This window comes from Sylvia atricapilla, chromosome 1, assembly GCF_009819655.1.
Source record: "Sylvia atricapilla isolate bSylAtr1 chromosome 1, bSylAtr1.pri, whole genome shotgun sequence".
Classification (NCBI taxonomy): domain Eukaryota; kingdom Metazoa; phylum Chordata; class Aves; order Passeriformes; family Sylviidae; genus Sylvia; species Sylvia atricapilla.
This window is the reverse complement of record NC_089140.1, coordinates 130,895,206-130,908,387: the sequence shown is the minus strand read 5'-3', so window position 1 is coordinate 130,908,387 and position 13,182 is coordinate 130,895,206. Positions and strand designations below refer to the sequence as shown.

The following is a 13,182-nucleotide window of genomic DNA, read 5'->3' as shown; positions in this document are numbered from 1 at the left end:
AGATGATTTTATCACAAAAGCTCTCAATAAAATTAAACTTGAATCACTTTTGAGAAGTGTCAGAAGTTATCTCTAAAGCTCCTATGCTTTCAGGGTTATATCAAGAATATTCCCCACCCTGTATGACAAATTCTCCTGCCCTTGTCTTGTCATTTCTCTGTGAAACCCTCATGGGACACAAATCTTTGGTTGAAGCAAAAGGTGCCATTGAAGTCAAAGATTATTTTTTCTCTGAGTTCAGTGGGTGCATATATCAGTCTGCAAAGACTTCCATTTCTAATGGAGATGACCATGAGGGTTTGTATAAAATAGAATTTCACTAAAGTTTTCCAGGTACAAAATTTAGATTTAACTGAATGTGAAAAACCCTCACAGATGTATTAAGTCCCTTCCTTCAGATCCCTGAGTGGTTTTTTACTCAGCTGAAAAGCTCAGACTTTCAGAACAACTTTTTGGGGACAGTATTCCTATGTGGGTTTCCCAGCCCTAGGAACATTAGGATCTGTAGCTCTGCAGAAGCATTGGAGGATTCCCATGCTCCATGAATGAGGCAGAGATGGAAGAGCCCCCAGAGCTTTAGGTCTAACTGCTCTTGGTTAGGAGGAGGGAAGTGTGAGTGTGGCTATCCCCCAGCTCCTAGCACAGAGCCTTGGAGCTTTGGCAAAGCCTGAGCTGCTCTGCAGCTCCCAACACAGCCGTGAGGAGTGTGAAGCACTGTGCACTCCTGAGCAAAGCTCCAGACTCCTTCTGCATAGCTGGGAGCCTGAAGATTTCCAGATGTGTTCCTGCACATCCCTGCTGCAGTTCTGGGCAGGCCCACCATGCTGCTGCCCCGAGCAGCCCTTGGAGATGTGGGCAGTGTGTCTGTAGAGCCCTGCTGGCTCTGCCCCCTGCCAGCCCTGGTGCTGCTGCCCTGAAGGGGACACACAGAGCTGCTGAGCAGCAGCAGGGCTGCAAACCTGGGCCCTGGCAGGCACTAACTGCAGTCTGATGGTTTGGCCACTGTCACCCAAAAATAGATTTTCAGCTGGTGGCTGCCTGAGGTTTTTGTGAGCTTATGCAACCTGAGCAAAAATGTGTCATTATTTCAGCTCTGTTAAAATAGACACAAACAAATCTTGTTTCACGGGACCTTCTGAAATAATGACCTTTCCCTTGAGCATGGAAGTCAGAACTGCATCTGACTCTGGTTCCTGCAGCTGTCCTGGAGCCTGGCAGTTCCCACAAATCTACACTTAGAACACTCTGATTGGACTCTGAGCTTTCTGCTGAGTGAAGTGATGGAGGGGCTGCAAATTTGTCCCTTACTTTGCTCCCAGCTGTGTGACAACAGCCCTTGCAAGGCCCTGCCTGCTGGAGGAGTGCATGCTCGTGGAAGGTAATAGAGTCCTGGTGGAGTGTTCATACAGATGTAAACTAAATATAGAAAGGAGAGGGCAGCCTTTTGTTTCACTGGATATGCTACAGCAAGCTACTTTCACTATCAAGAAAATACAGAGGTCATCACAATAGCTGATAAAGTTTTGCTTAGTACAGCTCTGCAAAGTCATTTGGTGGGAATCATCTTACCTCATGTATGTATTGTTATCATAAGTTTGGGGGTAATATTTTAGATAATACTGGGATTTCAGGGGTTTCTGCCCTAGCAGCTGGAAAGTGACATAATTTGTCACACTAGATTTGAGGGGAGGTCATTCTGACAGAGAAAACAACTCCTAGGTTTGAAATTTGTTTCAGAGTTACTTTGATGAAGATGATCATTTCACTTCTTGAAGAATATGCACTAAACAAACCCCCTGGTGCTTTCATTTCTGTCTTGTTAAAATTATAAGGCATGGAAATTGCCCTTCTATCAGAAAGAAAATTTAGCAATCTTTACCCCTAGCAGGACAATTCAAAATACTCATTTTTACCTGTAAGTGTTCTTTTAAAATAATAACTTCCCCATGTTAGAGTGCAAATCTCAATTTTATGTAGATGTATTTTTGGTGCCTGAGTGTATTTTTGCCTTTTTATCATAGTGTTTGCTCCACTGCAGGCCAGTGTTTGACCTCTGCTCAGTTTTACAGCTGTGTTTGTTAAAGCACTTCACCTGTTTCCATTACAGAGAAAGAAGTGAAATGCTGGGTGGAAAGGTTTTCATGAAAACAGTGAATTTCATGGTGATGAACAAGATCATCACAGGATGTATGCAGCTCTTAAACTCCCCCTGAACTTTTGGACTTTCTGTAAGAAGAATGCTTGCAATCAAACCCACAGACCTGCATTCATTCTTCTTCCCCCTCCTTTTCTCCCAACCTTTGGCCTGAACCTTTTGCACAGTGCAGGTCTCCTTGCCAATCTGAACGTTACAGGAGGATGAATCAGACCACTGAAATCCAACACTCCTCAGCTCTGCACAAGGGTGGAACTGGATCTCAGCTGGGGGATGGTGCTCCTGAAAATTAACTACCTTTCTTCAAAGGTCATCTCTGCAGCCTGACTCTTGAAATTTTTAGGGGTTTTGAATTCGTTAAATTTTATTTGCAGCAATTCCAGACTTGGTTAGCTTCCACAAACCAAGAGCTCCAAAAGGAAATATAAAGTAACTCTTAGCTAAACTCCCTGCCCCTTTTCTAAAAGATTTGTCTTGGAAAACCTCTCTGAGCTGGCAATATGTATTAAAACCATTGCCTGCTGTCTGAAATTTGTTTGTAGTGATGCAATGATAATGATTAAATGAATGGACAACACACTACTGAAGTACTCATTCTGTGGGATAAATCCGGTAAATGGTCACAGGAGCCTGGCCCTTGAAATGAAATGCAGGCCCTTGTGTTGTTTGTCTGCTCTTCATATATATATAACACATGGGGGGAGTTAGGTGCTATGGGAGGTGATCCCAGAAGTCAACTTGGTCCAGCTCCTGTTTCAGGAGAGAAATCGTGAGGGTGACAAGTTATTTGAGGCAGCCAGTGCTGCATGCAGACTGCTATAGAGAGGCATCCTAACTGCTTTGAACAGATAACCAGACCTCTCAGATAGCTCCTGAATACTGTAAAATGGGCTCCAAATTAGCAGTTGGAGGTAAATAAAGTATGTGTGGAAGATGTGGAGGCTGTTGCACCTTCAGCTAGGAGTGAAGTGTGCTAAAAAGACTTAATGGCAAAGCACAAAGCATACTTGGATCTAAGGCCACTGAGCTTATACAGTAGCTTAGCAAGCATTTATAAAATCATACACTTGTTTTAGGTGCCCACGTCCTTCCTCAGTCTTATTTTAAGTGAACAGACCTGTGGTTCTGACCTGGGTCCTTGTTCTCCCTCACTGATGTGCTGAAGTCACTGCCCTGCTAATCTCTTCCTTTCCCTTTCAGTATCACTGACAGTCATTGCTGTTAAGGCTGTGTCCAGCATGATAGCACTTTCTGTGACGGGGAAAATGCAGCTAACTTACTCTGTTTTCTATATCATGAGTGTTTTAATGGCAACTTCTTGTGCTTTCCAAATCAAGTAAGTGAGATTCTGTTTACCTACTGACCTTCATACATTTTATCTGACAGTTTTATTTGGTATTGATAATGATTCCTCATATAACTTGCATTTTAAGGCAACAAATTCTGGCAGAGCCTTGACAGATACATAAGTAAGTTGCCTCCAGCTGGTTGTATTGTTTATTTAAACTTTATTTCTTAGTTTATAATTGATTGTTATAGACACCACCTCCTCTCATTATCACCTTCAACAAGGTCTTCCCAAATTTACTTGCCTAGTTTTGGCACAAGTCTTAACACACTAAGTGAAATTATGCTTATGTAGTCATTTGGGGATTACTTTCAGAAATCTTTATTGCTGAATAATCAAATGGCCATGTTTGTCCTCATTATTCATGTCTGTGCCCCAGCTTTGTGGCCCCAGTCAGACTGAAGAGGAGAGTTTATCCCAACTTTTTCCCTGCCTCTGTTAAATCTGCATGTTGCACTTTGCTGTCCTGTATGATTGTACCTTTCAAGTTTCCCCTGCAGGCCCCTGGTCTGTGAAGTGACTGGTTTATGCTGCCTTTGCAGATTGCTGGGGGTGGCAGCATGGTAAAATATGTCTTGCAGCTGAACGGAGTCTGTTCCCTTTCTGCCTGTCCCTCTGCTTCTGGTGCTGATAGCAGCCTTCAGTAATCTCATCTAGACTGCTCCAGTGTGAGCCTGAGTAGTTACTTGCATGATTATTTTCCGGCAGAAAAGCCAACCCAGCTTTTTCATGGCAGAACATACCATTCCCATGAGGAATCAGAAAGTCCATGCATTATTATGCACTGACTCTCCATGGCTGACTCAGGAACTCCCCTGTAACAGATTATAAAGTGATTTACATCCAGCTTGTCTTTGCTGGGAGAACACCTCCGGGCATTTAAAATAGGAAATAAGAGTTTGCTAAATAAGAAGCTGCTGAATAACCTCTCCATCTTGTAATTGTTTTCTTTCTTTCTTTTGCTGGCCAAAATTAAAGCAGAAGTGAAATGTGCCCATTTCATTCCCTGGGCTTAAGGGCCCTTTCTCTCTACTCTTTTGGATGCATTTTCCAACAGGAACAGCACTGTCAGTCTAAATTTTTTATTTTATTTATTTTCTCTCTTATTTTATTTGACTGTCATTCATTATCTGAGAACAGCCTGTGCTGCAGCAATCTCTTGGATCCAACACTGTGCTTTGCTATCACTGTTTTAGTCCCTGTGACCAAGTTTGTTGCAAATGGGAGAAAATAATGAGGTGTTTTCAATGACTTCAAAATCCTGACTATCCCGTGGATATGTAGGATTTCTTTATTTTTAAAGCACCATGGAGACTGTTCAACAGTTGCTAAAATAACCACGCAATTATTTTAATGGCTAAAACAGATCCAAGCTTGGATTTTTACTGTGCACATATATTGCACCAGTGAAATGTTCAAGTGTGGTTCTTTTTACAGGCTTGAATATACTCTGCAGACTCCTGATTTTTCTCTCTGAAATGACCATTCACATAACAGAATATCTACAGGTGCATCCACAATGTCAGCTCGTGATTCATCACTCTGTGGGTGAATGTTGATAGCTGGGGTCTCTGTGCAAGTGGGTTAATTGCTTTGCCTTTTTGCAGATTGTGCAGGCTGCTCCACAGCCAGAGTTTCAGTCCTGCAGGTCTGTGTGCAGTGCATGCTCCTGTGGTCCTGCACACTCTTGCTCATGATTTTGGTGAGAGTTCACGTTGCCTTTCGGATGAGCAGGGCAGAGAGTTTCCAATCCAAGGAGCACAACCTTGAAGCCACCTTCCTGGACTTTCCCTGCAGGACAGTGTGTTTCTAGGGTGTGATTGCATGGATAAACATACAGATAGGTGTTTCAGCCAAGCTGGGCTGAGCAGTAGCAGCAAGGTGGACTTCATGAGAGGGAAACAGTTCCTAGGAGAACTCACATGATCATATCCATGATACCCTTACACAACCTGTTTGAATTGGAGCAACTTGTCCCTGGCTGTTTGCAGGCAGCACTGCTTCCAAGAACCCATGCAGATCATGAGCAATAATACCCTAGCATTCCTCCCTTATCTGTGGCAGATAAAGTTTTCCAACAGTGCTTCAAAAATATGTCCATAGAGAGCCTATGGCCAGAAGAATCCATGCCAACCTCCTTGCTTTAATCTATTCATTTGTACTCTGCAGAGTCAAAAGTAAATTCAATATGTGCATGCTGTCCAGGGCTACTTGCTATTGTGGTAAGAAATGGTCATACTTATTATTAAACTGACAAGAAGTGGCTTAAGCTGACTCAAAGTGCAAGGAACATCCTGCAGGCATGAGATGCAATAATTCTTATCTTGCAGGTTCTTGAATCAAGCAATGCAACTGTATGAAGCAACAGCAGTTGTCCCCATTAATTTTGTGTTCTTCACCATCAGTGCCATAATTTCAGGTTTGTTTCTGACCTTCTTCCTCTACAGAAATATTTTTTAAACATCAGATTTTCAAGAACAGGAACCCTGTGAGTAGGAACCCAAACCACTCATACTTGTCTTCACAGAAAGAAATTTTTCCTAAGTCATAAGTGTTTAAGTTCTGAAAAATAAATAAGTTCACAACTTTTGAAACAAAAAAAATGACAAGATGTTAGAACCGGATTATCTCTAAGGTCCATCCCAACCCAAATCATTCTATAATTCTATAAAAATGATCAAATTCGAACCTTTCCAAAATAGATATGTGTGATTTACTATACCTTGCTGGCTTACTACAAGTACCTGCATTTATCCTAGCCTCATGTCGACATCCAGTAAATGCATTTACCATGTGCACACCCATCTCTCCCTATACAAACTGGTAGAGTAATTTTAAGAGCCTGGCAAACTATTCAAATGACAACCAGCTGTGCTTCATAGTAGTTAGTGTATATTCCATTTCAGAAGGTGGAATTCTGGGTTAAGTGAAGGAAATAAAATTACTACAAAAACTTTTTAAGCGTTTAACATTTTATTCTGGGTGAGAACTTTGAACTCAGCATTGTTAAAGAGGGACTGCAAATCTTGGAAATGGTGTGCAGCATAAGAACATGAGCTGGGAGGACGACTAAGATGCTGTATCAGCAATGAGCCAAAATGATCATGTTGTTAGAACATTTATGACTCATTTTAACACACGCTGGGGGCTTTCCTGTCATTGCTGTGCAGGAGTTTCTCATGCAGAGCTGCCATTAATGAGAAGGGGAGTTAGCTTCATGCACAGATTGCCTCAACACCTGTGTTAGAAGAGACCTACACTTTGTGACCAGGAGGAAACTTGTGCCAAAAGGGGGTTGTGTTCCTGTGACCATATGGGGAATTTGGCCTGGTGCCTCCTTAAAAGATCAAGTACCTATTCAGGAATGGCTTAATAGCTTTGAGAGTGGATACACATGCATTTGCACCAGGTTAGTTAAACCAGTGTGGGGCTTAGAAGAACAACCTCTGCTGAGTCTTGCTGGTGTGCTCACAGAAGGTACCTTGTCTCATGATTCCCCCATTCCCGGTTACAGCCTCTGAAGACACAGTCACACTTCAGCTGCACTGGGTCCCACTCTGGCGTTTCTAAGCAGAGCTGTGCTCATCAGTGGTTTAAAGCTAATATACTTGGCTGTTAATAGGGGCAGCTGAGATCCAGATACACATCTGGTTCTGTCACCTCCAGTGCAGAGGTGCTAATTCCTGGAAGAGGGGTGACCAGAAAGAGCTAGCGATCCCTTCAGCCAGAAAGATTTGGCAAACTTGGCCGCTGGAGCCCTCCACTTGGTGTAAACATCAGGGACAAAGTTAGTTATTGAAAATCTGTTCCCAATTGGAGTTAAGATGTCCACATGGTCTGCTGGAGTAGCTTAACGAAGTCCATGAAGAACCTCTTAGTTATATTGGTATGTCTCTGCTTGTGAATAAGACCTCGAGTATGACCTGCACAGAAATTGTTGCTGACAATGCAAAAGATACATGCATCTGTGCAATTACTAACCCAGCACATGTTCCAACCTGATTGACTAAATCTTCTTCAGTCCTATGCAGTATCTTGAGAAAGCCTAGATTATGGAATATAGGACATAAAGTGAACACATCACAATGTGTATTAATACCTTATTTGGGATTTTTTTGCTCCGTTTAAGCATGACACTTCTCCTGACCCTCCCAGCTGTAATTCATATCACTTGGAAGCCAGTCAAGATCTGCAATTCTTGTTTCTGTCACATTCCAGGGGTCATATTTTATCGGGAATTCCAAAGTGCAGCTTTACTGAGCGTGTTCATGTTTCTGTTCGGGTAAGTATATCAGCCTAAAATCTGCACTAAGGTTTGTACTGAAACAGCATTGCCTTGTGAAATCTCTTCTTTTCTCAGTAAGAAGAAACCTGCCTTGTTATTAAAGTATTATGGAATAGCCATTATAGTAGGATAAAAAAAACATTAAAGGAAAGATTGATGTCTGTGCTTTGGGAGTTTGGAGGCCTGGTTTTGAATCCAAATATGTAAAAATGTGAGACACTTGTGAACTACTAATCTCATGATGGAATGAAAAACCAGCATCATGTGTTCCTCTAACAGGAAGGAGAAGTCACTGCTCTCCACCAAATATCAAATTATAGGAGGTGCTTTCACAGCTGTGAGACATCTCCTCCCATGTTACCTTCCACTGGTATGTCTGGCTGGTTTTTTCTGCCCCTAGGCATGGACAATTGTATGAGCTGCTTGCATACAAGGCAGTACTGTAATAACTTTCCCCCATCTTCCTGTGTCAAGAAAGACACAGCATGCCTGTGGAAAAATTCAGAGCATGCTAAATAACTTTCTGAAGAATGGCCATAGTGTTGTGAGAGCAGAAACCTTCTGCTGGCTGTCAGCACCACGACAGCTTTTGAGAGAGGTGACAATTATTGTAATGGGCACAAAATGTTTAAAAGGTCTGCTAGAACTGCTGGAGGTGTCTTACCGCAGTGCTGTCAAATAAATGGGGCTGATATCTACAGACATCTTCATCTTCTGCAGTTGGGCTGGAGTAGGTTCAAACAGCCACTATCTTGTCTGACTGCTGGAAAACAGACAGAAATGGAGATGAGCAACCATGTATTTGGCAGATAGGAATTAGGGGTTGTGTGTCCAACACACAGCAGATAGAAGATGTGTTTAACCATAGCAGTTTTTCACTGCTCCTGGCTTACAGCCTGCCCCTGAGACGCACAATCAAATGAGAAAAACAACAGAGATGTCGATTGTCCGCAGCACGACTGAGTTGTTAATGAAATTGCACGTGCTAGAATGCTAGCTTGGATGATCTGTGAAGATTTGCTCAGGGATTCAAATGCTGAGGTCTCACACTTACAGGCATCTGATTAGGTATATATTGCTGGAACTGTAATTTTGGCTGTGGAGCCTTTGGAACTGATAATAAAGCTTCAAGAGGCAAAAAACTAGACTGAAAGAAGCCCAAAATAAATTTACAGAGCTGCCAAGAAGAAGTGTTTCTTTATAAACTCAGCAACTTGGGTTTGGAAGTCCTTGAAAAAAAAACATGGAAAGAAATTCACATCTCAGATGTAGTGAACTGTTTCTAATGATACTGTGCCACTGTTATTTTGCAGGTGTCTCCTATCTTCCCTTGGTGTGATTATAATTGCAAGAAATAAAAAAGAGAAGCATTTACACATTCCTTTCATTGACTATGGACATATTCCTGGTAAGTAGAGCTTTTTTCCTGTCTCTGTTTAAATGAGGTATCAGATAATGGGGTGAGCTAGAAGAACTGAGTCACAAATGTGCTCTTGTCATATTTAGTAAATATGTTGTTCCCTTAATTTCTACTCCTGTTCCCAACAGATTTTTCAAAGGGTTTTTTTCAGGGTTTTTCCAAGCTATTGTTACAACCAGTCAAATGAAAACAATGATTACTGGAGCAAAAAAATGTTTAAATGATGAATTGGTGGGGAATTTGTTTTATTAAAATTCTTTACAGAGTTGTTGTTTTTCCCTTCTCTCTCCATATTTCTTTAGGACAAAAATTGACTGGCAAAATACAACCAGATTCCCACAGTTCATGCTATGGCACACTGAATAAGGAAGATGACTCGGTGAAAAGGCAAACCTGAAAGAAGAAAGCACTTTATGAGCCAATTAACAGGAGGAACACCACTGGAACAAGGATCAGTAGCACTTTTTTATTGAACATATTCAAATATACATTGAACTTCTGTATGTTGATGAGTCATAGTATTATTTAATCCTAATTAATTTATCCCATGATGGTACCAAATGTGTTCTAAAGATAAAGGAAGCCTTAACAAAAACCAAATAACCATTAATGAAATGGAATATTCTCCTAGTATCAATGCCTCTTGAGGACATTTTTAGAGCTTTAATTGCTTCTAAATGCAATGAGCACAAAACAGGGTTATAAAAATTCCTCTTTGGAACTTCTCATATCTGTGTAAATGTTTAAAGACAAAAGTGAGAAATGAGAATTTTTGTAAGTGATTTCAATGTATTCTGCTATTTAAAATCCATTTTAAAACCTTTTCCTTCCTGTTCAGGAGTCAAAACTGTGAGCATGTATGCAGTAGACACAAATAGGTACACAAAAATAATTTTTTGTGTGTAGAAAAACAACCCTGATTATCTTCTACCATCAAATTAATTCTCTTACCTTCCAAGGAAATCAATACTTGTGTAAGGAATGGGAAGATAGTATTTGCCATAAACATAGGCACATGGGCACATGTTTGAGGTGCCCAGGCAAGACAGGTCTGGGGTACTATAATGACATTTTACATCCTTCCAGAAGAGTCCTGTGCACTGGACTGGACTGGGCTGGGCTCTACGGTCTGTTGGTATAGTCTGGTCTGAGTTTCAGCTTCTGTTTTCAGCAAAGGAACGTTTCAGTGAAGAAAATGCATAGTTCTTCAGAGGAAGCGGGGTAGCCAGAGTCTCTCTCTTGATATGTCTTGGAAAAAGACCCCTAAATAAGTAGGGCAACTCATGTTACCACTGGTAATTCTGCAGAGGAAAGGCTGCAAAAAACCAGGACCACAAAGAGTCACGGTAACTGTACATTTTCCCCTTCATTAGATGGTTGTGTCTCCACACTGAAGAGCCAGCAGTGATGGGAACAATGACAGTACAGGATTTGTGTTCAGATTTGAGACATCTTGTTGTCTCTCCATCCCAGTGTCCCATCAAAAAGGCTTCTTCTAGGCATTCATCATGGATGCACTTATCCCTGTGTGATGGTATTGATCCATCCCAGGCAGCACAGCAGGGGTTGGTCACATCCTCTGCATAAACAAATGAAAGTGCTCTTCAAAAACTTTCATGTCTTGTTTTCGGATTGAATTGATTGGCAGTAATGGGTAGGGGCAGTAATAGGTAGGGGCCATATATGGACTGTGTGTATTTTGTTTCAGGTGACGTTTTTTTCCTCAAATCATTGTTTGTTTAATTTTAAGGTAAGTATAGCTGAAGATCCATAAGACAGTTTCATTTCAAATGCTGCAAAACTCACATAGAGCTGCAGTATTTTGTGTGCAGCCGTGTCCCAGGAACATTTGGGGACTTGTGAAGCTGTTTTTCAATATGAGTCTTTTCCAGCTGACACAAGACAGGACTCTGTGTCTGCACCTTACTTGTACCAACTGCTTGGCTTGGCCTTCTTTTCCCTTCCTTCCTAGCATCTCGAGTTCAAGTTTCTAAAGATTAAAATAAGAAAAAAGCACATGACTTTTACAGGCTTTCTCCAGGGAGTAAGGACATGCCTGTCTTTCTTTTGCAAGTCAAATTTAAGCTGCTTATTAAGTCTCAAGTGAGACTATGTGCTAAAGATGGAAATAGGAGGCCTACAGGTTTTCATTCTGTGACCTGGGAAACGGACGGGTGGAAGGATTTTGTATTGTTGCTTTTTTAAATGATTGGCCTTGGGCATCTTTCTGAAATCTGTTTCCATGGCTCAGGAGGGCTGCAGGAGCCAATAAAGGTTACCAGGTGTAGGACTTCCTCTTTAAAGGAAGAAATCAAATGTAAAAATCTGTGGCAAAAGTTATTTATTTTAAATTACTGTATTTCTTCTTGAACCATGGTTTGGTTTTTTTTCTTTCTATGGGTTTATTAAAAATTAGAAGGGTTTAAATGTTTTGTTTTAACACTAGTGGATTTCAAAATAATTTATGGACCAAAACACTGGTAGAAATTTTGTGCAATTAAAAGTTGTGATTTGACATGATCTTTGAGATGTTAATACATTCCAACTAATTAATATATTTCAGGATTGGAAAAACTCAGTTATGAAAATTCATTGCTACTCTACCAAGAAACAGTTTCTAATCAATGTTATTTTCAGATTTTGCTTGCCATACTTAGGTTGCAAATACCACAGATAAATGCCTGCTAAAGGAAAAGCCTTTGCACTGGAATAAAAAAACAAAAAAAAACATCTCTGGAGCCCTTCTCCTTAATGAGTTATTTTCTTGCAGTGGTTTTCCTGACATCAGAAATGTGAGGCAGATAATAAGCTGCAAAACTTATTGCCTGCAGACTGAATTTTCCTGAACAGATCCTCCATGGGATCCGCAAACCAGGAAAATCAAACCAGGAGAAGGTGTGGTAGGCAGTCAATGTCTCACGTGGTCCCTCAGGCTCCAGCTTGGGATTTTTGACAGAGCAGGACCAGAAGGACTCATTTAGTGCTTGTTCCACTGCTGGTCACGCTGCAGCAAGAGATGAAGTATTAACTGGCCATGGGCCTGGAAATGGGAGCTCTGGAGTAGAGCAAGACTGTTTAATTTCTGCTGTAAAATATCAGGATGCATTTACCAACAGTTTCAGCTGGCAAAAAAATGAACAAAATTTGGACTGGTTTTGTCTGTTTGCCCTTGGGAGGGGCCTGGTGTTCACCTGGCAGGCTGATTGCCTGCAACTCACTTCAGCCCCGCTTTTGGCAGACACATTTTGCATGTAAGGGCACTGGTCACCTAAAACCAAAGTAAAGAGGCTGAACTTTTTAAAGGTTTAAGTTTCTGTGCTTTGAAGCTGTGGTTTCATGCACCTGGCAAGCTGCTTGAGTGGATCAGCACTACCAAAAGGCTCATCCTCTTTTTCCTGGCTGTGAGGTCCTGTGGCTTCCTGTAGCCAGTTCAGCTCACTCACCCTGCAGAAAGCATCTGCATCCTTCTCCTTGCTCGGGTGGCTCTGAACTGACCCAGCCAGGCTGACTGCAGCGTGTGATGAGACTGATGTGAAAAGGGGAAGAAGGAGTAAGACGTCTCTTGCTTCAGGGGAACTGTAATATTATTTCTCTCCTTCTGAGGGAATTCTCTATATAGCAAGCATTCTGCTAAGATCACTCCTCTTGTATCACCATGCCCCAAATGCAGCTGATAGCTTCCTGAAGCTCTTTTAAGTGCCAGACTCACTGGCTTGTGTATACTGAGTGATGAGTGATCCCAGGAGGGACTGTGATAGGCAGCTTGTGGCAACCAGCAGTGTCCCAAGGTCAGCTAAAAGCCTGGACACATGTCTGACTATAAATGATTCTCAGGGCTATTTTTTTTTTTTTTCAGTGGCTGTTTGCAATAAGGTGTATAAACAGTGCTGGAGGAATGGACTGAACGTCTTCTATACTCAGACTATTCTCACCCATGCAATGTCTCCTTCCAAACCTCTTTGTGCAGGATTGAT

At 41.6% G+C, this 13,182-nt stretch overlaps 1 protein-coding gene across 1 annotated transcript in view; it reads left to right on the top strand.

Annotated features, from left to right (window-relative positions):
• NIPAL2 (NIPA like domain containing 2) overlaps nucleotides 1-11,814 on the top strand; it is a 51,330-nt gene extending 39,516 nt beyond the window's left edge. Inside the window, exons 7-11 of the mRNA XM_066333955.1 lie at nucleotides 3,356-3,491; nucleotides 5,834-5,922; nucleotides 7,722-7,785; nucleotides 9,102-9,196; nucleotides 9,511-11,814. Of these exons, the coding sequence (XP_066190052.1) occupies nucleotides 3,356-3,491; nucleotides 5,834-5,922; nucleotides 7,722-7,785; nucleotides 9,102-9,196; nucleotides 9,511-9,605 (479 nt within the window). The 3' untranslated portion in view covers nucleotides 9,606-11,814. The remainder of the gene's footprint in view (nucleotides 1-3,355; nucleotides 3,492-5,833; nucleotides 5,923-7,721; nucleotides 7,786-9,101; nucleotides 9,197-9,510) is intronic.
• Nucleotides 11,815-13,182: the final 1,368 nt, after the last annotated feature.